Source organism: Panthera onca, chromosome B2 (assembly GCF_046562875.1).
Source record: "Panthera onca isolate mPanOnc1 chromosome B2, mPanOnc1 haplotype 2, whole genome shotgun sequence".
NCBI lineage: Eukaryota > Metazoa > Chordata > Mammalia > Carnivora > Felidae > Panthera > Panthera onca.
In genome coordinates, this window is record NC_138343.1 from 97,347,795 (window position 1) to 97,371,146 (window position 23,352).

General features: G+C 44.2%; 1 protein-coding gene and 1 long non-coding RNA gene across 3 annotated transcripts in view; both read left to right on the plus strand.

Annotated features, from left to right (window-relative positions):
- Positions 1–3,046, plus strand: part of AFG1L (AFG1 like ATPase) — a 196,818-nt gene extending 193,772 nt beyond the window's left edge. For both annotated transcript variants that reach the window (XM_060616322.3, XM_060616323.3), the window contains one exon: positions 1,892–3,046. In XM_060616322.3, the coding sequence (XP_060472305.3) occupies positions 1,892–2,020 (129 nt within the window). In that variant the 3' untranslated portion in view covers positions 2,021–3,046. The remainder of the gene's footprint in view (positions 1–1,891) is intronic.
- Positions 3,047–9,844: 6,798 nt separating this feature from the next.
- On the plus strand, positions 9,845–15,470 carry LOC132667470 (uncharacterized). Its single transcript, XR_009605167.3, has 3 exons — positions 9,845–12,280; positions 14,429–14,592; positions 15,119–15,470. It is a non-coding gene; the product is annotated as an uncharacterized LOC132667470 (long non-coding RNA).
- The last annotated feature ends 7,882 nt before the right edge of the window (positions 15,471–23,352 follow it).

Here is a 23,352-nt window from a genome sequence, read left to right on the forward strand (position 1 = left end):
ATTCTTCGTGTCTACTGGACTTGTAGAGTGCAAGATACAGTATCCAAGCATGCGGGCTGACTATTCCAGGACCGTAGAGTGCCTGGCGAGACCCTTGGTCTAAAAAGAAGTCCATCTTTCATCTCCCAACACCTATTCCATAAACATGCTATAGAGAACCAGCCAGTGCTGGCTCAGTCCTCCTGGAGCTTGGGGTCTGGTGATTCTCCCCAGGTCAACCTAAAGTGATTTTATATTTCCTTATTCTGTATGAACATTACAGGGGATATTTCTCAACAGTTGAAATATTAGTCAAAATTTTAAAGCTATCCATAAACAATAATCTCCAGAATGAGGGGAGCCCATTCTTCCAACCCCAGAGTTGAAAGACCATCTGGAGTGAGGAAACAGTTCCTTATTGACCCAAGTAGAAATTATGCAATCTTAGGAGTTTGGGGACATGAGGCCTATAATTCATTAAAAGGCGAACTTCTGGGGCACCTGGTGGCTCAGTCAGTTAAGTGTCTGACTTTGGCTCAGGTCATGATCTCACGGTTCGTGAATTTGAGCCCCACATTGGGCTCTGTGCTGACAGCACAGAGCCTGGAGCCTGCTTTGGATTCTGTGTCTCCAACTTTCTCTGCCCTCGCCCACTCATGCTGTCTCTCTCAAAAAATAAATAAACATCAAGAAAATAAAATTAAAAAATAAATTTTGAATATTTTTTTTAAAAGTGAACTTTCAAAATATGACTGCTTAAACCTATGTGTAAAAATAAATAGCTACTTATAAATCTGTATGCTAAGAACTTTCAAAATGGTGGTTTCTTTAAGAACGGTACGTATATCCAAATAATATCTTTTACTGTTTGAAAAAATACACCGGAGGGGCTATATCATCTCAGTTTCTAAAGTTTTTTAAATCATTGGTGCTTCAGCTTTTCTCCCTAGGATCAGGGTTCACATGTAGGGTGAAGTAAGCTGAACATGTGGGGCCAATAATCTATGAAGGAATGAGGGCTTTGGACCACAGGGTCATGCAGTTTTGCAGTAGGTCAGCCAGGAATACGTGGACTAAGGAGTCGAGAAGTTTTCTCTGAAGAAATGTGGTAGAAACCCCTAAGGAAAGACACAATTTCTCTTTCTCACTTACTGGCCACAAGCCCATGTTGCTATCACCAGTCCCAGGCTGTTTGCTGCCCTCACTGAGGGATCCCTGACTTAACCATGGTTGGTGGGATCACAAAATGTCCCAGCAGCTCAAGACCAAAGGGCAGCTCTGCCTTCCCAAAGTAGGCTTCCAGGCCACTCTCTAGGCCCACAGGGGACCTCTGTGTCAGCCCATTAGGAAAAGGTTCTGCAGGAGTTTATCCTCAGGGCCTCTGGTTGGGAATGTGGCCCTGCCTGTGACGCTTCAGAGGGACGTGTCAGCCTCTTCCAAACTTGCCAGAACTGCTGTGTTTTGGGCATTACTTCCTTGTGGTGTGCACTTTTGGAGAAAGAATTCTTTTCTGTCTGACGTGTCCTTTCTTCAGATTCTGCAGAAAACTTTCATCATGCAAAAACTTTCTTCATGCAAAAATGTTCATATTTGGATTTTGGGGCATTGTTTCAGCTTTAATTATTCTTCTTATGTTTTCCCTATCATTTTCTCCCTGGTAATTTGTTCTGTCCATTGATTATTGGCGTAAATTAGTGGATTCTCTAGTATCCAGAGAGATTATTATATATGAAAAGAGATTATTATATATGAAAAAAAGTGTATGAAACATTTTAAAATCTAAATCAAAAAAGGTAAACCTAAAAAGTTGTTTTAACCCTGTACTTAGTTTTGTAAATCTGTATTTGTGGTAGTTTTAATTGGTGCTGGGTTGTTTCCTTTGTTTTGTTTTGTTTTGTGTTTTGGTAACCAGGACTCAGCAGAAGGACTCTCCATGTTTACCGGAGAAGAGGAAATCTTTGCGTTTCAGCGCACGATTTCCCGGCTCACAGAAATGCAGACTGAGCAGTACTGGAATGAAGGGGACAGAGGCAAGAAGTAACCGTGACTTTTTCATGAATAAAACTCAGGACGGATGATTACGGCAGGGAGAACTCTTCATTATGGAACTGGAAGGAATCGTTTTCTCATCGTTAATTATGCACTTTGTCCTCCGGACCATTTTTATCTAAAATTTCTCTCAGAGATGTAGTAGTGGATTCGTAAGTCAAAGCCATTTTTGTAGGTTTACTTTTTGCCTATTTATTTGGCTTTATTTCTGCACCACAAAATTAAAATCATCACTCCTGAAGATTAATGTAGGACCAGACCTTTTGGTTTCGTATTAAGCCACTTGAATGATCCTTGAACACACACACACACACACACACACACACACACACACACACACGGTTAAATGCGGTGTCGTTATGGAAATCTCCGAGCTTTGGCTGCATATTAGCCTCATGATACAAACGCATCTTTTATGAGAGGGGAGAAAAACCCCTATATTTCAATTCAAAGCCAAGAAACTTTCTGATCTTGTTATAAACTAAAGAGAATAACATTTTAGAATATGGGCTTATATGTGTGATTTTAGGGGGCCAAGAATGATACTAAATCTCCCAGGCCTTCAGGATTCCTCACAACCGAGGGTATGTTTTTTGACCTGCTATCAGGCTTGGCAGAGGCAGGACCAGATCTTCAGTGGACACGAAGTTGCCCGAAAAAAATTGAGGATTACACCATAGAATAAGGAGCGAGGGTGTCAAATTCTAACCCGCAGGCAGATCCCCCAAGTCTGACTGCCAGTAGAGGAACAGATGCCAGGAATAGGGGCCAGCGAGAGGGTGTCAGGAGGGGACAGAGTCCTGGGCACACAAAGTAGCAGAGCGGATTCCAGCTCATCTGATGCCAGCAGGACTCCAGTGGACGGGAGGCTCTGCCCAGCGCTCGGACGCCTTTGCTCTGGCTGCCAAATGCCACTCCCCACTCTCGCCTCTGCTTCTGTGGTGAGATGGACTTAACCGTAAATGGGAAGGAACACTGATGAACCTGCTTAAATAAAATCTGACTTATCCTTCATCGAGGTCTTTCCTTCCTTCATTCAAGTACAACCTGACTTTGCTATTATCCCAGAAGGGATCTTAGTTGAGGCTGTTAATAGGATCTAAATCCCTCTTCCAGGAAAAAAGAGAAAAGGAAAACTGCAAAATCTATAACATATTGTGAAAATCAAATACGTGGGGGGAGTAGGCACAGTTCAAATGATTACGGTTGTCAACACAAGCCCTTTTGAATCTTTTGAATTTATACGTGAATCTATCCACATGGGTCTATTTTGGACATTAACCTAAGTCAAGCAGATAGATGGATAGGGTACCCAAGTATAGAGAAAAGTTTAAATCAAGGATTCTGAAGTTAACTGTGGGTTTAAAAACATTAAAAGTTTTTTATTTCTGGGGTGCCTGGGTGGCTCAGTCATTTAAGCATCTGACTTCAGCTCAGGTCACGGTCTCATGGTTTGTGAGTTCGAGCCCCACGTCGGATTCTGTGCTGACAGCTCAGAGCCTGGAGCCTGGCTTCGGATTCTGTGTCTCCCTCTCTCTGCCTCTCCCCTGCTCGCACTCTGTTTATCTCTCTCAAAAATAAACAAACATTAAAGAAACATTAAACTTTTTTTAAATTGAACTATAGTCACACAGTGTTGCATTAGTTTCAAGTGTATGTGATTCCACAAGTCCGTACATTATGCTGTGCTCACCACAAGTGTAGTTACCATACAACGCTATTACAGTACCATTGACTATATTCCCTATGCTGTACCTTTTATCCCTGTGACTTATTCATTCCATAACTGGAAGCCTCTCTCTTCCATTTCCCTTCACCCATTCTGCCCATCCCCCCAGCCTCCTCTTCCCTGGAAACCATCAGTTTGTTCTCTGTACTTGTGGGTTTGTTTCTGCTTTTTGTTTGTTTGTTTTGTTTTTTAAATTCCATGTGTGAGTGAAATTGTATGATATTTGCCCTTTTCCGTCTGACTTATTTCGCCAGCATACCTTCTAGGTCCATCCGTGTTGCTGCAGATGGAAAGATCTCACCCTTCTTTATGGCTAAGTGTAAAAATATCTTCATTGAAGTGAAACAAAAAGAGTTCAAAAACAGGCCAAATAGGTTAAGAGGGACGAAGGTGGGATATAACCACTGTCTGCCAGATTTATTGCTAGATATTTATATTATCTCAGATAAAAAATTTAGCCTAGAGAGTTATATAATCATCCCTGTTTATAGATAAGGAACCAAGGCTTGGGATAGTTAAGTAGCTGGACCTAAGATTCACAACTACAAAACTCACTTGTTGTGCTTTATACCACATCACCTCTATAAAAAAGAGGTTATTTTTAATATTTTTATAAAAACTTCAGTGAATATGAATTTACAAAAGAACCATTGCTTTGAACTCTATAAGTATAAAATGTGTAACTTGTTTCTATCAATCTTAGCTTTTTGCTTTTCACATTTCTTTGGCAATTACGCTATACCTTAATAAAAAGACCGTATGAACGGATGGACAGACAGATGGCCAGCCTGACTGATAGAGGAACTGTCTCTGAGGGTGTGGGTGTATGTGAACTAGTCTGTACTCAAATACTATTGTAAAAGTTCAGTTGAAGTAAGGTATTTGGAATTAGAATTTCATTTTTCTATGGAAACAATGAGGTGATGTTAGGGCCCTGGCACTGCACAGAAGCCCATGGAATTCTCAGTGTGACTGACCCATAATTTTGGTACTAAAGAACTTTAACTTTTAAATATTGTTTCTATAGGGCAAATTGTAGTTCAGGTTCCACCTGAGTACTTGGATCATGTCCCCACCTCTGTCCCATTCCCTATGCCTCACCTCCTCCAGGGCCTGGCAGTATAGGCCATAGTGAAGGGGCTGTCTGAGCTGGGAGTTGGGGAGAGGAGGGAGTTACATGGTGGCTGGAAATGGCACGTCTTTATCCCCATCTACTCTCCACAGAGTCTGTTTCATAAACAGCCTGCAAGAAAAAGAAACAAGTCTTAAAGAATAGCTGTTACCAAAAAAAGAAAAAAAAAAGCTGTTACCAGGAAACAGTATGGTGCTAAAAAAAATTAATGCCAAAATGAGACATGAAAAACAACTTTTAGATTGGAAAGCAGTGTTTCAATTCATGTGTTTTTCTTGCAAATCCTGTCCCTATTACATTCTCAACATTCCAGTCTTTCTCCCTGGGGTTGCATGAAATCTCTCAAAGCAAATGTTCTCTCTCTCTCTATTTTTAATGCGTTAAATTGATACTTGAAGATGGAGGTTTGACCTGAGTATTTTTGTGGAACCCTCCCATGCACCTTAGAAAGTCAGACCGAGGAAATCTTTATAGTCAGGAAAATACCCAGGGCACCGTCTGCAATGACCACTAATTACCAAACTTAGAAGCAATCAAGTAGAGAAAAAGGGCAACTTTTCTTTAAAAGAGAAAGAAAAATCTGATCATTGCATTTTTCTTGGATTACCTTAGCAGCAGATAGGCTTATTTGCCAACATCAGTAATAATGAAAAGAAAGATGTGGTGGGCCTAGAGAATTTTTAACTTATTTCTGATTTTTATAAAATGTCAAAGACTACAGCACCATTCTAATCCAATTTATGCATTTTCAGTGGGATTTCAGATTTTAGCCATAGGGAATACTTGAATCTTCCTGAAGTAGATTTCTTGTAGCTGCAAGTGTACAAATAACATCATATTTGAATTGCTTGGAATTCTGAAAACAAATTTAAGCTTTTACTTGTAAAATATGTAAGTGGAAGAGCTCATATCCACTTATTTATTTAGCATTATTTAAGAAACACATGGTGCTTACTATATGCTGGGCATGGTTCTAATACTTTATAAATAAATTCTTTTGATCCTTAAGAACAATCCTGTGAGATAGATTACCATTTTACAGACAGGGAGACTGAGGCACAGAAAATGGTAAAACAACACACTGAATTGCTAGGATGTACATTGGAGCCAGTAAAAGTACCCACATACTGATTTATTATCTGTCCTGAAAACAGTCTCCCTGAGTCCGTACTTGAACCTCTACTTGTAGCACCTCGTCTGGGATACAAGCACCTGAGAGATAGGGGTCCTGGGGCCCTGACATTTGGGTTCCTGACTGATAGCCAGAAGTTGTGTGGCAGCAAGTCTGTAACAAGTGATCTTGTGATCTTGTAAATCACCGTCCTCAGATCTACTGACCCGTAAGACATCCCTTGCTGGTAGAAAAAGATTTTCTTTGGAGATTGAGTTTCCACCTTTTTCTTAAGGCAGAATTAAGATTTTTCTCATTGGCGTAGCAGTTCATTTTCCTGGATCACAAAATTAAAAATAATAGGGGCTCCTGGGTTGGCTCAGTCGGTGAGCAGCCGACCCTTGGTTTCGGCTCAGGTTATAATTTCACAGTTCATAAGTTCGAGCCCCGAGTCAGCCTTCTGCTGACTGTGCGGAACCTGCTTGGGATTCTCCCTCCCTCTGTCTCTGCCCCTTCTGCACGTACTCTGTCTGTCTGTCTCTCTCTCAAATAAACTTTAAAAATAATAAAGTCTGTCTTCTTCATTGAATGCTGATTCTGTCCAGCTTCGCACTGGAAACTGCCCATCTGTTACCTCAGCAAGGCACTCAGCCCCAGTCAGACATGTCTCCCGACCTGCTGTCTGTGATAACGTCAAAGTCCAGAGGACCTCTGTCTTTCCTGCCTGCCTGGGAAGTCCTCCAGAGGTTTTCCTGAGAGGTTTCCTTTCTCAGGGCTGTACTTTTTGGGTCCCCAAGTGGTTGACTGCTAGTCTCTATGATGTGCTTTCTCTTCTCATCCAAGTATAGTGGGAAGGGTTCAGCATCTGGTTCTGCCAGCTTTTGCTTTGTGACCTTGAACTAGTGCTGTGAACCTCAGTTTTCTCATCAATTCTCATCTGTAAGTGAGAATAGTAATACCCATCTCACAGAGTTTTTCTGAGAATATTTGGCGAAAAGCACTTTGCAAGTGGTAGATGAAAAGCAGTTATTGATACTAATGACTAGAATCACAAAGTAATAATAAATGCCTACTCTGCTTTGCATTTTAGCGCTTGAGGAAACAAAATAGTAGATGACACATCCCAACTCACTGAGGTTTCCAGCTGAAGAGAAAGGAGACACGTTAAAGTGCTAGACCCAAGGGCATGGAATTCTGGCTTAGTGAGATGCTGTGAAGATTGTTAAATTCAAATATATTCTTTCAGGACCTGAGAGCAAATTGCTGCCTGTTTGGCGATCATCAAAGATTTCCCAGAAAGAGGGCACCATCTTGTGGTCAGCGGGATGAACTGACAGGAAAAAAAGTCCAAGAATCACACAAGCTGCGTATTCCCAGGCCTAGGTCCCACTCCTGGGGAGCCCGATACACTTGGTCAGGTGCGGGGCCTCGGGCCAGTACTTGTTAATGCTCCCATGGGTTCTCATGTGCAGCCAGGGTTGATCGCTGCCCATCGGGCGCTTGTGCCCATGACTGCACGGCCAGTAACCACACAGAGTTGGGCCTATAGCTGGGTCTTCTGACTCCCACACCTGGAGCACTTCCCAGGGAGCAAAGGCTGCTGCTCAGAGGTCCTGGAGCCCAGGTCACTGGCACAGACATCTCCAGGGCCTCCCTGCTGCCTCCTAGTGCCTGTTCTCTTCCTTCTTCCGCTTCTCATCCTTCCTTAGACTTTCCTGCCTTTCGCCCCCATTCCCACTAACAACAGAATAGCTAACCCAGCATGCTCCTTACATCACAAAGCACTCGCTCCTACCCTGTCATTTCATCCATAGCAGTCTGAGGGAGATCCGAATATTCCTACTTTTTTATGAGGAAATGGAAGCCAGGGGTAACACAGCTGGGAAACATGTCTTCTGGACCCAGATCCTGTGCTCTGTGGCCTTCCCTGCTCCAGTAGTAATAAAATAAAAATAACAGCCCCCATTTATTGAGTCATTGTGGACCCTGATGTCTGGGGTAGGAAAGATGTGGGTGTAGGAGCATGTACAAAGGGGCTGTTCCTCACTGTAACGTGTGCGATGGCAAAGAACTGGAATCACAGTGGTTGGCAAGACTTTGAAGTCCCAACTGGCACAATAACTCTGTAAAAGGAGGTATGATCACTACCAGTCCTTTTGTTTAATGAGAAAATGGAGCGTCGAAGAATTTAAGTGGAGGCCACCTAAGGGAGTCTGTCAGTGGGGGAATGGCTAAGGAGGGTGCCCTGAGCTTGCAGGGGGTCCTCTGCAACAGCGAGAAGCAATGAACTGGATTTATGTATGGTATCATGGGCAAGCCCAAACACTGTCCTGCGGGAGCATTAGATTCAGTACCATTAATACGAGTTTGGAAACCCATACATAAAATAACCCCCAATATTTTTCTAGGGCATGCAAAATCTAAATGTATTAATGGCAGATAGATTGGAGGGAAAGAATATATACTAGAATGGATGCTTCTGGGGGGGAGGGAAATGACATGGGGTGTGGCAGATGAGAGGGAAAAACAAAAGGGTGGCCTTGCATGGGCAAATGATGTCACTGTGTCATAAACTGAGGAGTATAAGCCACATAATTTGACGCACCAGAGGTCCCTAGAAAGAAGACTGGAAGGTATTTGGAACGAGGGTTTGAAGGGAAGTGAGGGGTGAGAGTGTCCCTTCAGGGTTGATTGCAGCTGCTGGGAAGGTCCAGCCAAGGTTGGGGGTGGGGTGGGGGATGGTTGCTGTGAGTGCTACAGGAGCCAGTGGGCAGGCTCACCAGAATTCTCCATCACTGTGCCTCCAGGGAGATGCAGAGACAACAGACATTTTGGGGAATGGCAATGACTTTGTAGAAAGTCTGTGCAAGGATGGGAAACTGGGGTGCTGGTGAGAAACTGGGGAGGCAGGAAAGGTTGTGGTGTCCACACAGCAGAAGAGCTGGGCGGGGGAGGGGACGAAGGAAGGAGGGGACTGACCTTCCTCTACTGCTGCCTTGTGCAAAAAGAAGGCTTGAAGAAGTAAGGAACTTGATAAACTGTTTACTCTTTTTGTTAATGTTTATTTATTTTGAGAGAGAGGAAGAGCGAGAGCAAGCAGGGGAGGGGCAGAGAGAGAGGAAAAGAGAATCCCAAGCAGGCTCCATACTGTCAGTGCAGAACCCAACACCTGAGATCATGACCTCAGCCAAAATCCAGAGTCTGATGCTTAACTGACTAAGCCACCCCGGTGCCTCTGGACCATTGTTTACTCTTAAAATTACTGCAGATTCCAAAAAGCTTTTATTTGTGTGTGTGTGTGGGGGGGGGGGGTATTTATTTAACCATATGAAAAATTAAAATTGAGAAATTAAGTGTTAATTCATTTTAAAAATAATAAGCTCATTACATATTACATGAATAGCATTATAAAAATAGCTATATTTTTCAAAACAAAAACAATTTAGTAAGTGGCGTTGCTTAAAATTTTTGCAAACATCTGGCTTAATAGAATATAGTCAGAGTCTCATATCAGCTTATGCACTCCATCTGTTGTGATGTGACACATCATGTAGCTTCTGGAAAATTCAACTGTATACCTGTGAGGGAGTGACAAAGGTAGAGAATGTCTTGGTGGTATTATGAAAAATAGTTTCGATCTCACACTCACTGAGAGAGTCTTTGGACTATACTTTGACAAGGTTGAATTTTATTGCTAAAGGGATAAAGGATTCCTATGAGCCCAGTGGGGCCCAGCAGTTGAGAGCTGGTCTAGGGAGCTGGACTGGGGAGAGGGCACTGGGCATGGAGGTGGGGGGGGGGGCAGGTGGGGCTAAGCCCGATGGGGATCTGAATAAAGAGAAGATGGCGGTCAGTCTACCTAATGAAACCTCTCTCTCTCAAGCCAGCCCTAACTTCCTCATCACCAACTGCAGAGCCCTGGCTTTAGCCTTCAGTATCTCCTGCTGCTCTGAAGCACTTAGTACTTCACCACCCCAGCCCCACCTTTACAGCTCTCTCTTCTCTAGCCGCCATACACCAGTCTTCCAAGCCCACAGTATCTTCTTGCAGTGGTATCATCCCAGGCACTCAGGCAGCTGCAATACTCCATGGATTGGCAAGGACCAGTGATGTCGGAAAAAGAAAAAGAAGTGATAGATGTCAGAATCATGTCGATACATGCTTCAGAAATGGTTCAAATAAGTGTTTGCACAGGGCCAGGCTCGGTAGGTCATTAATTCTTGGAATGAATAGCAAATCCAATAATCCGAAGGTGGGAGCAGTTTGAGCAAACATGATCCTAAGCCCTCTGGGCCTGTCCTGAGTTCTGCGGTAACTGAATTAGGTTTGGAGTCTCCACGGGCCTCATTATTCGCCCTGTGACTGAGGATATTGGAGACTTACAGAAAGGTAGAGGCTGGCCTTCAGGAGTACGATAGAAAGTTGATAGTTCTCATTCCTCTCATTCCTTCTCTAACTCATCAAATTAAGGGCTTCTTATGGTGAGGCACTCTGCCAGATGCCATGTGGGCTATAATGATGTAAATGCTTACAAAATAGTGGTTATTTTGGTAAGAGAATCTATATGTTGACTAAACTGTTTCCCTAAGGAAATCGCTCCAATTTCAATCAAAATAAAACCTAGAATTAGGCAAGGATAAGCCATACTTGAATTTCCCCAAATCTTAGCTAAGACAAAGACTGTCTTCATGTTTTGGGGGACACAGATAATAAACTCAGAAAGTACTTGGGATCCAGATGATTTGGCTTATCACACTTAATTTGATTATCTTCAGCTTGCACCTCCCCTTTGCTTCAGCTCTCCCTCCACAATCCAGACTCCTCCTCTGTCCCCTACCAGAAAGGGATACTCTAATAGACACAAAGATACCTCCAAGAACCGCACCCCCCCCCCCCAAGGAAGACCAAAAAGAACCCCCTTCCCCAGCCGTGGCAGATGTTAGCAGAGCTAATGCATCATCCAGTTCGTCTTTCCTTCCACGCTTACAGGAGGATCACACCTCCTTTCCCCTAGACTGTTGGGCAAGTCCATGTAACTAGTTCTAAGCAATTGGTTGTGAGCAGAAATGGTGTGCCCTGTTGCTTCCGAGGTGAAGCATCATCAGGTGGTTTGAAGTCTTCTAGATTGCTCTTCTCTTGCCGTGGAAAACATGGAAATATATTAAGACAGTTACACCCAAGACAGAAGTAGCCTGGAGCGCTGAGCCACCACATGGAAACCCATGGTGAATGTTGCATGGGCAAGGAATAAGACTACATTCTGATAAGCCATGGAGATTTTTGGTGGTGTTTATTTATTGCAGCATAAATGAGCTTATTTTGACTGGGTAGCAGCCATCCCCCAGGCTAGCTCTTTTCATTTTGGTTAATTGTCTGAGGACCTCACGCCTTCCTGAGAATTCACACTAAGGATGGCTTCTCTCTTCAGCTTTATCTCCAGATCCATGTGCTGTGTCCCTGGGAGGATGGAGGTATGACAGCTTATCTCTATATTCTCCCAAACCCCAGCATTCATACATAAGCCATGACTGTCCTTACCAGCCCTACCTCATTCCTTAACTTTAAGTACTTTCCTACTTCGTTTTTGTGTTCACAGTCATAGTGACAACATTAAGTGGATAGGTTTAAATTTGTTCTGTAACTTGAAACCCATGCTCGAGGGGCGCCTGGGTGGCTCAGTTAAGTGTCCGACTTCGGCTCAGGTCATGATCACGATCGCACGGCTCGTGAGTTCGAGTACGCTGGGCTCTGTGCTGACAGCTCAGAATCTGGAGCTTGTTTCAGATTCTGTGTCTCCGGCTCTCTCTGCCCCTCCCCCGCTCGCACTCTGTGTGTCTCTCTCTCAAAAATACAAGTAAACATTTAAAAAAATTTAAAAACTAAAACCATCCTCGCTTGCACTCTAGTGACAAGGAATGTTGCTTCAAGTTACTTAATGCTTGGAGTTCAGCCGCCAGTTGCTTCAAACTTTAAGTAGCTGCAAGTTATAAAAACCGTCTGCTCAAGTACAAAGTCAGCACCCAGACAAAACCATCTTCAGAGATGAAACCAACCAACCAAAGACAAAAGGATACGGACTAAAATCAAAAAGTGCTGGAGCACATGCTTATGCTGACTCCTAAGGAATTCAATGATTTATCGGATGAATCTTCACTCATACAAGGGCATCAGAATCCAGAGGCAACCTGACGGAAGGGCCAGGTGGGCAAGAAAGAGCACTGGTTAGGAGTCAGGAGTACATTGGAGACCCTGTATTGCGTCTAGCCACGCACAACCTTGGGTAAGTCATCTGTGAAATTTTCCTGTGAAGCTCTGACATTTTATAATTTGATTAAATAGTGTACAGATATAAGTGGCCAATAAGCACACGAGAAAGTGCTCGGTAACTCGTTAGGGAAATGCAAATCAAAACCACAATCATATATCATGCCACACCAGTAGGATGGCTAGAATCAGAGAGACAGATAATGACAAGTGTTGATCAGGTTGCGGAGAAACTGGAGCCCTCCTATGTCACTGGTGAAAGTGTAAAATGGTGCGGCTTTTGAGAACAGTTTGGCAGTTCCACAAAATGTTAAACATAAAGTCACACCAAGGTGAATGAGACAAACTCCCTAGCCAGGATGTGCGCATGATCTTCCCGGGACAACACAGGGACATAATGTTGTAGATGCCAAGAGGGTAGCTTGCCCAGGTGTCCTGGGAACACTGAGGGGGCTCAAGTCAGTCAAGAAGTTTAGTAAAAGGCAGAGGAAGAACAGAGTGACAGACATCGTGTGCTTAGGGAGAGGCGCAAGATGGCAAGACCTATCCCTCCTCTCCAGGAGATTAACCTGATAAGAAGGAAGAATAGAGGGCAGGGTGTGATACATACCATGAGAAATTACTAAGTGCTCTGGATATTCAGAGAAGGGAGATAGAATGACTTGAATGTTATTCTTCTGAGTGTTGAGAGAAATGGGATATCAGTTGGTCCTCCTAGATTTAACAATTCATTTTTAGAACACCAAATTTAGGATGCATAGTGTAAAAACTGCTGCTAGCCATTAAAACATACCCATATTTTGTACCAGTAACCTATCATATTTAAAAAAATGTTTTTTAGTGTTCAAAAAATTTTTTTAGTGTTCATTCATTTTTGAGAGACAGAGCACGAGTCGGGGAGGGGCAGGGAGAGAGAGAAACAGAATCTGAAGCCAGCTCCAGGCTCGGAGCTGTCAGCCCAGAGCCCGATGTGGGGCTCAGAACCCACGAACCGTGAGATCACGACCTGAGCCTAAGTCAGACACTTAACCAACGGAGCCACCCAGGTGCCCCGAGTAACCTATCATATGTTTAACCGAATTCTGTAACATGCAGAATGTTAAATTCAATTGCTAAAGAAATATCAGTTGATTTCTGCTGAATAGAGTAACATAGTCTGTAGAATTAAAAATAATTGCTTATGCCTTTGCGGTGCGGACATAATCAGATTTAACGGCACAAAAACAATCCTCTAACCATGATAAGGTAACACTGAGTTTGGAGCAAAGGAGATGCCCAGAGCACAGGTGAGCGACACCCTTGTGTTAGGATGCCTGTGACGCAGCCCGCTCTCTGAGAAGGAGGGAAGGACAGCTGTGGCGTGGCTGGCAGAGCACTCCTTCCGGGGCGTGCAGGAGGGACAGGATGTCAACATCCAAAGCTGTTGTGGCACAAGGCAGACGGTTCCAGGGTGGCCTTCTGATGACGGCTGAGGGCAGCTCCTTCGCCCCGTCTGGGCTGGTGCGACCAGCTCCCAGAGAAGCCCAGGGCACAGCATCTAATGCGGGGCTGAACGGGAACTGCAGCCTGTGTGTGGATTCTGGGACCTCCTATGCACCTGCCTCAGAAAGAGCTTTCTTCCCTAAGGTTCTGGGCTGTCCCCAGTTTGGGCCCCTGAGCTTCAGCGCCATCAGCTCGGCCTCGAGGCCAGAAACTGTGCCCCAGGGTTGCATGGGTGGGGAGAGGTTGTGCTCACACCTGTCCTCTCCCTCACAGTCTGCATTTGCCTTGTTTAAGTCCCAGGCAGAGCATAGCTTCTGTTTCTGGCTTCCATTCGTGGTGGAACGGGTCTGGACTGGGACCAAGAGACATCAGCTTGGAGCCTGGCACCGTGCCGGGGCAAAGCCCAGTTCTTAATGTCCTTTCCACGGAGGGCCAGCTTGCTGTTTGGAGTCCGACCCTCTAGATAGCCACGTGACCTTGGTGTGTTACCTAAGGTCGCCCTGCCTGCAGGTTCCCATTGTAAAATGGGTGGGGCAAAGCACACCGACCTTGCAGCCTGTTATGAGGATGAGCACGTGGCAAGGTCAGGCATCTGGTGATCATGGTCATCTATGATTCTCTTCCCGAGAGACGTGCTGGGTCACATACCCACTCTGCTCCATTCTTCGGCCTGACATTTCAGGTCCATCGGAAGGATTTGCGAGGGGACCCCGAGGAAGCTGCCCCTTGAATTCAGAGACCCAGATGATGACTGGAGCAGTCCACTGCAGCTCCCTGACCATCAGCCTTCCTCCTGCCACGCTCGCTGCTGTCTGTCCGCGGCCTGCCTCCAGCCTGGCAGCACAGGTGAGCCGGCGGAGGGCCGGGCTTGAGCCTCCCTCCCCGGACATGATGCCTGCAGGGCAGCGGGACCCACTGGCACCATGATGCCATGGCAAGCAGTATCAGCCTCTAAGCTGAGGCTTCACCTCTTCAGTGTCAGGCTCCATCGAGAGCTGAGCATGAATGCCCAGAGGCCTTTTCAGAGCAAGGGAAACACGGCCCATTCTGTACACAGATCCTCTGAGGCCTTTGCGCAGATTCTCGAGTGGCCCAGGGACCCCACGTTAAGATGTGTGCAGTGGCCTCTCCTAGTCAGGGAAGGGGCTCAAGCGCCCACCTGCTTTCTGGAAGGCACCAAATTCAGGGTGTCCCGGCCCAGGCACTGATGCCAGAAGTGCCGAGGGTGAGCTGCCCTCCTCTCAGGCAGGCCAGGGCCCCCACGACACACCTCCAAGTGTCTGGCACATTTGGAGAGAGTCCAGCCAAATGCCAACGTTATAATCAGCAGGTTTGAAGCAAAATCTTTCACCTTTTTAACACTGTTTTCCAGCCATGAGCTTTCCAATGGTACAACGAAGCATTGATACGGTTTTCCGGACGATCGGGAAAAGGTAAGTTATTGTATTGCCCCCAGACCCAGCGAGCCACACGACCACCTGTGAAGCCTCTTGCAGATTATTGGAGACCACCTCAAGGCTCCTGAGTTTCAGTCTTCTGTGGAGGGGCCTGGAAATCTGCATTTTAAATAAATGCTCTCAGAGAAGCTGATGATTGAGACTGGGAAACAAGGACTTAAGACATTTAACATTTCTAGAGAAATTTGTGGACAAATCAAATACTCGAAGTTACATCCCCGAGGGATTTTAATGTGTCTATTAGTTCTACCACCTTTTTTTCTACAACCTAAGTAAGGTAACTTTGAGAGGTGCATAGAACACAGTGATTTTTTTTTTTTTTAACTGAAATAAGAGAAATGAAACATTAGATTTAAAAAGAAGATAAACTGGGGCGCCTGGGTGGCTCAGTCAGTTATGCGTCGACTTCAGCTCAGGTCATGATCTCATGGTTCGTGAGTTCAAGCCCTGTGTTGAGCTCTGTGCTGACAGCTCAGAGCCTGGACCCTACTTTGGATTCTGTGTCTCCCTCTCTCTCTGCCCCTCCCCCGCTTGCACGCACGCGCATGCACGCTCTCTCTCTCTCTCTCAAAAATAATAAATAAATAAATAAATAAATAAATAAATAAATAAAGGTGCCTGGGTGGCTCAGTCGGTTGAGCGTCCGACTTCAGCTCAGGTCACGATCTCGTGGTCCGTGAGTTCGAGCCCCGTGTCGGGCTCTGGGCTGATGGCTCAGAGCCTGGAGCCTGCTTCTGATTCTGTGTCTCCCTCTCTCTCTGCCCCTCCCCCGTTCATGCTCTGTCTCTCTCTGTCCCAAAAATAAATAAACTTAAAAAAATAAATAAATAAATACAAATAAGTTAAACTAAAGCTGTCTTATAACCTCATACATCAGATTTCACTGGAGCAATTTCTACTTTCTTATCTTCATCCCTCTCTGTCTCCCTTGCCCCCTTTCTCTTTCTATTTTCCCCCATAAGTGGATTTGGGGTCATCTCAAATGAGACTTTTATTAAACTTACCTTGTAACAAGTATTTTAAGAGGATACGAGTGAAGTCTTTACCCAATATTTATTTATAAGGGTCAGCTGCCCTGACCCTTATATTCGTGTGTGTGTATGTGTGTGTTGGGGTGAGGGGAACAGTTAACAAGTGCCCGTAAAAATAAACAAGAAAACATCCAGGTAGGCTTAGTGTTGAGACGAAAGTGGAGAAGGTGCTGTGATGGAGAGTGCCAGGCTTCCCTCGATCAGGTCAGAGAAGCTCTTGAGGAGGTAACATCTGAGTGGAGCCCCAAATGACGTAGGGGACCAACTGTGTGACCTCGAGGGAGGGTGTTCAAGACAGACAGAAGCTGCTGCAAGGACCCTAAGGCAGCACCGTGTTAGGAATGTGGGAGGAACAGAAAGAACATCTGTGAGTCTGCATCTAAAGACCTTTTTTGTTCACTGTGCAAAATTTTTTATTAGAAACCCAATGTACCTGGAACACTGTAGGGGGGGCTACCTTACTGTCCCCTCTCGTGACCTGTGGATTGTTGAGTTTGTCCTTGCGAGTGACACGGTGAGCTCTTCCTCTTCCATCTATACGTTCCCCTGACAGGTTCTTCTTCGTGACATCTCCTAAAGGCCACTCCATCATCTTCTCTCCATCCTTTCCCCTTGTTGCAATGGTACCAAAACCTGTACCACTGAATAGCATGCTACCTCCTCCAGGAAGCCTTTCTCAATCCTTCTAGGGAGAATGAGCCAGAACCAAGGGTCTTTAGCTTCATGCTCCCACAGCCCTTTCTTGCATTTCTCCAGCAGCTTCTACTACGTCCTGCCCTGGATTGTATGCCATCCCTTATTTACACATCTCTCATCCCAGTACATGAAGAAGCCTCAAGAATGAGGTCTAGGCTTTATTCAGCTGAGCCCTGCCCCCACTGGGTTGGTGGGCATCTGCACGTGAGAGGGCTCGCTGTTGGTGGAGCCCCTCATTCCATTAACCCAGGGGCGTGGAGCACCTGAGCTTTGCTCTACCTGTGCTAGATTCTTGGGGGGGACGAGAAGGATAAGGCCCAGCCCTTGCTTTTCAGAAGCTTAGAAATCTATATTGGTGGGGGAGGGGCAGGCAAGACTGGCACACTTGAAGTGCCATCAGGGGCAGTGGTCTCCAAACTGGGGGGAGCACACACCCCAGGAGCACTTGACGAGCACTAGGATGCAGGAAGAAAGCATAAGCAGCTCTAGTTTGTTGTATTGCTTACTATCGATTTAGAAATAAATGAAAAATTTAGACATAAAAATTGTTTTACTGATTTTTGCTATCTGGCTTGCCCTTGGCACCTCTCCAGGCCCCTTGTCAGACAGCCACAGTCACATGACTCCCCAGGGAGAGGTTGCAGCTGGAGTGAGGAGGCCTGGGCCTCAGTGCCCTCACTTGTCCTTGCTAGTGACGACTCACCTCACACTCCAGTTTAGGTGTTACAGGATGTCATCAACATGGCTACTTCTATAAAGACAAGACCTTGAGGGGCACCTGAGTGGCTCAGTCGGTTGTGTGTCTGAGTTTGGCTCAGGTCATGATCTTGCAGTTCGTGAGTTCGAGCCCGGTGTCAGGCTCTGTGCTGACAGCTCAGGGCCTGGAGCCTGTTTGGATTCTGTGTCTCTCTCTCTGCCCCTCCCTGCTCGTGCTTGTCTCTCTCTCTCTCTCTCAAAATAAACATTAAAAAAAATTTATAAAGACGAGACCTTTAAGTAATAGGAACTTTAGGGGCACCTGGCTGGCTCAGTTGGTTAAGCATCTGACTTCCACTCAGTTCATGATCTCATGGTCTGTGAGTTCAAGCCCCGTGTCAGGCTCTATGCTACAGCTCAGAACCTGAAGCCTGTTTCGGATTCTGTGTCTCCTTCTCTCTCTGCCCTCCCCTGCTCATGCTCTGTCTCTCTCCATCTCTCTCTCTGAAAAACAAATAAACATTAAAAAAAATTTTTTTTAAATAAACAATAGGAACTTTATGATATTTTGCAAATGAAATGGTGGGGAAAAGGAGTTGGCCATGAAAATCTTTTGTACCACAGAGAGGTTCTGGGGTTAAATTAAAAGAATTGCTGGACTTAAAGATGAACTACACATTTTTTCCTTGACAAACGGCCAAATAAGAGAAGAAAACGTAATTGTTCCAACTATGCCCGCCTTTCCTGGGATCAGTGGTTTAGTAATGGGCTACCAATGAGTATGTTTTAATGTGATACCTTCAAGGGATGGGTGATGTTTTTAAATGAGTGTGAGAAAAGAGCAGCCTTCCCATAGCAGTAGCAGCTGTACAAAGAGAGCATTTTGAACATGTCTGGGAATATTGCATCATAATAGGATTTGTGGCCAAAAGTGATGTTAAGTGTCATTAGTAAGAACTCCCACATCTGCACACTTAAAAAACAGTCTTTCAAATTAAGGGTTCATTTGTTTAAAAAAGAAACCCACAAAACACAATACCTTTTGGTGTCAAGAAGGTGGAAAAGAACCTCGTAAGTGGTAGATAGAACTGAAATACTAGTATCATGAATTAGTAAGTACAGCGATTGATACAATTTTCCTAATTTGAATCTATAAACATCTTCTTCTGCAACAACAGCCTTTAAAACCAAGTATAGAAATAAACCCAGGACTAGGCCTTTGAATCATAAAGTATTACACTACAATTTTAAAAAGGCAATAAAACATTTCCAGTCACGATCTTATTTTAAAGTTGGGAAAAAATTGACATTCAACATCATGTTAGTTTTAGGTGTACAATATAATGATATTTGTATATACTGTATTGTGAAATGATCACCATAATAAGTCTAGTTGTATGGGTCATCATATATAGATACAAAATTTGTGTGTGTGTGTGTGATGAGAGCTTTTAAGATCTACTACTCTTATCAAACTTCCAAATATGCAACAGTAGCATTAACTATAGTTACTGTTCTGTACATTATCTCATAACTGGAACTTCGACCTTTTGACCACCTTCACTCATTTCCTGCATCCCCAAAACCCTTGCCTCTGGCAACCACCAGTCTGTTTTCTGTATCTGTGAACTCGGTTTTTTGTATGTTTGCTTGTTTTTAATTCCCACATATAAGTCAGATTGTATGGTATTTGTCTTTGTTTGGCTTATTTCACTTAGCATAATGCCTTGAGATCCAGCCACATTGTTGCAAATGGCAAGATTTCATTCTTTTTGATTGCTGAGTAATACTCCATTGTGTATGTATGTATATATATACACCATCTATATATACACCATCTATCTATCTATATATATAGATAGATAGATAGATAGATAGATAGATAGATGGTGTATATATATATATATATATATATATATATATATACACACACATCCACCATATATATATATATACACACAACATATATATATACCATATATATGTACACACCATATATATATGCCATATATATACACCATATATATCATATGCCATACATATATAATATATATGTATATACACGATATATATCATATACCATATATATCATATATATGTATATATATATATATCATATGTATATATGTATATATCTTCTTTATCCATTCATCTGTCAATGGACATTTGGACTCTTTCCATATTTTGGCTATTGTCGATAGTGCTGCTATAAATATTCAGGTGCATGTGCTCCTTTGAAACAGTACACCTGTATCCCTTGGATAAATACCTCCTAGTGCAATTCCTGGGTTATAGGGTAGTTCTATTTTTAATTTTTAGGAACCTCCACACTGTTTTCGAGTGGCTGCACCAGTTTGCATTCCCACCAGCAGTGCAAAAGGGGTCGGTCCTCTTTCTCCACATCTTTGCCAACATCTGTCGTTGCCTGAGTTGTTAATGTTAGCCGTTCTGACAGGTGTGAGGTGGTATCTCATTGTGGTTTTGATTTGTATTTCCCTGATGATGAGTGATGTGGAGCATTTTTTCATGTGTTGGTTGGCCATCTGGATGTCTTCTTTGCAGAAGTGTCTATTCTTGTCTTTTGTCCATTTCTTCACTGGATTATTTGTTTTGTGGATGTTGAGCTCAATAAGTTCTTTATATTTTTTGGATACTAACCTTTTATCTGATATGTCATTTGCAAATATCTTCTCCCATTCTGTCAGTTGCCTTTTAGTTTTGCTGATTGTTTCCTTCACTGTGCAAAAGCTTTTTATTTTGATCAGGTCCCAATAGTTCATTTTTGCTTTTGTTTCCCTTGCCTCTGGAGGCATGTTGAGTAAGAAGTTGCTGCGGCCAAGGTCGAAGAGGTTTTTGCCTGCTTTCTCCTCCAGGATTTTGATGGCTTCCTGTCTTACATTGAGGTCTTTCATGCACTTTGAGTTTATTTTTGTGTATGGTGTAAGAAAGTGGTCCAGGTTCATTCTTCTGCATATCGCTGTCCAGTTTTCCCAGCACCACTTGCTGAAGAGACTGTCTTTATTCCATTGGATATTCTTTCCTGCTTTGTCAAAGATTAGTTCCCATACGTTTGTGGGTCCATTTCTGGGTTCTCTATTCTGTTCCATTAATCTAAGTGTCTGTTTTTGTGCCAGCACCATACTGTCTGGATGATTATAGCTTTTAATACAGCTTGAAGTCTGGATTGTGATGCCTCCAGCTTTGGTTTTGTTTTTCAAGATTGCTTTGGCTATTTGGGGTCTTTTCTGGTTCCACACAAATTTTAGGATTGTTTGTTCTAGCTCTGTGAATCTTCTGCCCAGTTTTAATCAGATTTTTTTGCTATTTCAATCATAGTCTTGAGAAAGAAAAAGATTTTTCAACACTGTTAATAAAATAAGGTAAAACCTGTTTATGATTTTACTTTAATTTCAGCCTTTAAAATACATTTTTCTGGAACTAATATTACATTGTATGTTAACTAACTGGAATTTTTAAAAAATTGGAAGAAAAAAATGATACATACATAAATATATATATTTGTATTATAGCGTACAAATAGATGCTACATTAGTGTAAATCTATAATTATAATTTATGTATTAAATATACATCATGTTTATTGATTGGGGGTATATGATGAAAAAAATTGGAAACTAGTGGTGTGGTACTTTTGTAAAGTTTTTGTTCGTGTTACATTAATGTTATATTAGTTTCAGGTGGACAATATAGAGATTCAACACTTCCATACATTACCCAGTGCCCATCACACCTCCCATGGTGTAGATTGCAAGGGATAGAAACTCACTCTGATTGTTTAGAGAGCCTGGGAAATGAAGACTGGAATTTGCATGTACACTTGGCTCGCAGCCACAAGATGGCAGGAAGAGACCAGTAAACACAGGCAAAGACCTGGCTCTTCCCAGCTCTGCAGAGGGCAGCCTGGGGACGCTTGCTCCGCTTTGAGGAAAACACAACCTGCCAACTCACCTGAATTTCTTTTAAATTTTCTGTAAAACAGTGAGAGGTGCTGAGGAAAACAAGCGGAGGCTGTGAAGTTCGATAGTGAAGGTAGCCAGTATGGAGGGATGTGTGTTTCTGCTCTTCCTCTCTCACTCTGCCTCTCTTTCTCCCTGTGCAAAATAGGGGTTCTGGCTGTGACCTCCCTCACTGTGATAAAGCAGGGAAAGAATACGATGTGCGAAGTGCCCTGAGAGCCACAGAGGAAAGATGTATTTCTAGAAAGATGGGCATCAGACTACTACCATGTGTGTCTGACCCTCCTGGAACCTTCTGGGCGCACACAATGTGCCCTGGTACAGGGTGACTGTAGACTATGGACAGTCTCTAAATGTGTCTCCCATTCTGACATGATTCTCTACTTAAGTAAGACAGTGACACCAGCGGAATTACGGACACTTGCCAGAAAGAGGTGCCAGAGGCAGAGGGAAAGATACTTTCTTCTTGGGGGGATTCTAGGAAGGATGAATTTGGAGCCAGGTGCTGTGGTAAGGTCCAGCCCTGTTCTCACCAAGCCCGGTTCTTGGCCTCAACTCTCCTACCTGGAAATAAAGGACTGCCGACCGCGTAAGCCCCTCACAGGGCTCAGCGGAGATGACAAGAAACGTTAATTCTGATCTGAATCGAGTTTGTATATAAGCATGTGGGGCAGTTAAGAGACGGCCTCTTCCTGGTCCTTTGTGCTGAATTTCACCATGTTCTGTCAACTTCAGTCTAGGTGCCTCATCACATTAGCCGTGGTAGGAGGACACCGTCTGTGGTCAGCTGCTCAGCCAGTTTTGATTTCTTTCTGCTTCTGCAGAGTCACCCCTTCCTATTTCAGAAATATCATTGTAATTTCTTGGCATCTTAAGCTGGGAAACGAACAACAGTACTGGGGTCACTGTGTATTTTCACTTTAGTTAAGAAATGCTTCTTGAGACTTTACTAAAGCTCTTTCTGTTCCCACCCCAACCCTCCGAGAGTGTTATACGTGGTGGCTGGCAGGAGAGAATGAGAAGGAATTGTGGAAGCCTCGGGAGTGATGAAGATGAAGGCACTTGAGGAGGAGGGAGCCTGCTCGGGCCTTGGCGAGTAGGTTCTCCCAAGGGATCTGTCCTCTCCAAGTACAGTGGCAGCAGCCTCAGGCTGACTCTTGGGGAAACTGGAAAACCTGGCCTAAGAACAAGCCATTCTTCGCAGGGAGTGTTTTCACCAGGCGAAAATCTGGAGGCTGGAACGAAAGGAGCTTGAGGCAGAGAATTAAAGTGAAGACAATTACAACTGTGGAACTGGCAGGCATTGGTGGGGCTGTGCTCTGGGAGCACTGGGGGGTTGCAAGCACATGCAGAGCTCAGCTGCTGACCCGCCTGAGAGGCCTGCTGGGCCGCCGAATGCACTCAGGGGCTCCCTGATGGTGGCCGTTTGCACGGATCTAAGGGACCATGACAGCTGGCAGCAGCAAGAGTGGGGAGCCCACAGCAAGCCGGTTCATGACAATCCACAGCAACACCCGCGGAGAGAGTGATGTCAAACAGCACTGCATGGATGCTTCCAGCAAGGATGGCAGCAGCAAGGGGTATCTACACCAGACCAGGAGTACTAGGCCAGCGCTCGGCTCAGGACGCAGAGTAGACCAACCCCCCTGGTTCACGCTGGGTTCGTGCAGGCAAACAACGGTGCAAATACGAATGAAGGCCTCCACTGGCAAGCCCCGGTTTCAAGATTATTCTGAAAAATTACCCTTTT